This window comes from Condylura cristata, unplaced genomic scaffold (assembly GCF_000260355.1).
Source record: "Condylura cristata isolate star-nosed mole 26May11 unplaced genomic scaffold, ConCri1.0 scaffold00041, whole genome shotgun sequence".
NCBI lineage: Eukaryota > Metazoa > Chordata > Mammalia > Eulipotyphla > Talpidae > Condylura > Condylura cristata.
The window spans coordinates 5148159-5149586 of NW_004567142.1; the positions used below are offsets into that span (position 1 = coordinate 5148159).

General features: G+C 71.1%; 1 protein-coding gene across 1 annotated transcript in view; it reads right to left on the reverse strand.

The window, feature by feature from the left end:
* Window positions 1-1082, reverse strand: part of IL4I1 (interleukin 4 induced 1) — a 5789-nt gene extending 4707 nt beyond the window's left edge. The window contains exons 1-2 of the mRNA XM_012733513.1: window positions 1046-1082; window positions 720-955 (exon numbers count right to left, since the gene is read on the reverse strand). Of these exons, the coding sequence (XP_012588967.1) occupies window positions 720-955; window positions 1046-1058 (249 nt within the window). The 5' untranslated portion in view covers window positions 1059-1082. The remainder of the gene's footprint in view (window positions 1-719; window positions 956-1045) is intronic.
* Window positions 1083-1428: the final 346 nt, after the last annotated feature.

Below are 1428 nucleotides of genomic sequence, written 5' to 3' on the forward strand. Positions count from 1 at the left end.
GGGAGTCGGGGCCTCCCGGGAAGGTGGGGGGCAGGCGGGGGACGGGTTAGCGCCTGCCTCCCCTCCCCTTCTAGCGCTCAGCCCCCCGCCTCATTGTGCCAGGAGGACTCCGGCCCCCTTCGGCTTCTGTTGAGTCTGGAAGGCCCCTAAGGAGCACAGCGAGGGTCATCCCCACAGGGACAGCACCCCGCTCCCCCCACAGGGGCTCTCCCTGCAGGCCAGCCCCACGTTTGCTCCCAGAGGGGGACCGGCACCGCAGCCCTCAGGTACCCGGGCCCCATTCCCCTGCTCCGGGCTGTGTCTCCACCTGCTTGTCCTGTCTCCAGCTGCAGTTGGGGCTCCCCACCCCAAAACGCCCGCCCAAGGGTGTGAGTGAAACGGTGAGGGGGAGAGCGGAGGCCACACGTGTGTGGTGCGCCCCGCGTCCCGTCGGCGGGGTCCGCTCCTGGGGGAGACGCGGTGGGGAGCAGAGCTCGGGCCGGGCCCGCCAGGACCTGTCCAGTGGGCGGATTCCAGAGGGGCTCCGGGCTGGAGCCGGGGCGCTGCAGGCACTCCCCCTTGGGCTGGGGGGCATCCTCAGCTACAGCAAATTCCCCGGGGGCTGGAGGAAGACCCTGGGCGAGCGGGTGCAGGCCAGGAACGCCCAGTACTCCGCAGCGGGGTTCAGGCCCGGCCCCCCACGCCCTCGCGCGGACCCTCTGCGTGCCAGGCGCCCTCACCTTGTGTCCGGCATCACTGAGCACCTTGGCCGCCACCAGCCCGGCCACGCCAGCGCCGACCACGATCACCCTCCTGGGCCTCAAGGTCCGGTTGAGGCCCAGGGTCACGACCTTGAGCAGCTGCTCGTAGTCAGGGTCGTGCATGCACTTCTCGAAGGGGTCCTGGCTGTGGGCCCTCCACTCCAGGCAGGACACCAGGCTGAGGAGGGCGGACACCAGGGCGAGGAGGCGCCAGGCTGGGGAGCGGAGCGGCGGTGGGCCGGGGCCGGGGTGGGCAGAAGAGCCAGCTGTGGCCCCGACCCCGTGACCCCACCCAGCTTACTTACCCAATGGGGCCATGACTCGGGGGGACTGGGACGTGACGTCTGGGGCAAGAGCCACTGCAGCAGGCCTGCTCCCAGCCCGGCCGACCGCTGCCCAGGCCGCTCCCGCCTCACCCGGCCCTGCGCGTCTCGCTTCCCGGGCAGCGGCCTGGCCTCCCAGCCGGGCGCCTCCCTCCCCTCCTGCCCCTCCACCTGGCCTTGGCTGCTCCCGCCCCCGCTCCTCTGCCTTTAAACTGGCCCAGCCCCACCCGCCGCCCGCTGGGAAGTCTGATGGGGAAATGAAACTGCTTTCCTGGGCGGCAGGGTCAGATGAAGTCGGAGGGGGGCCACGGGGCGCAGGGGGTTGGGAGGATGCAAATCAATCTATTCTCTTCTGCTGGCCCCAA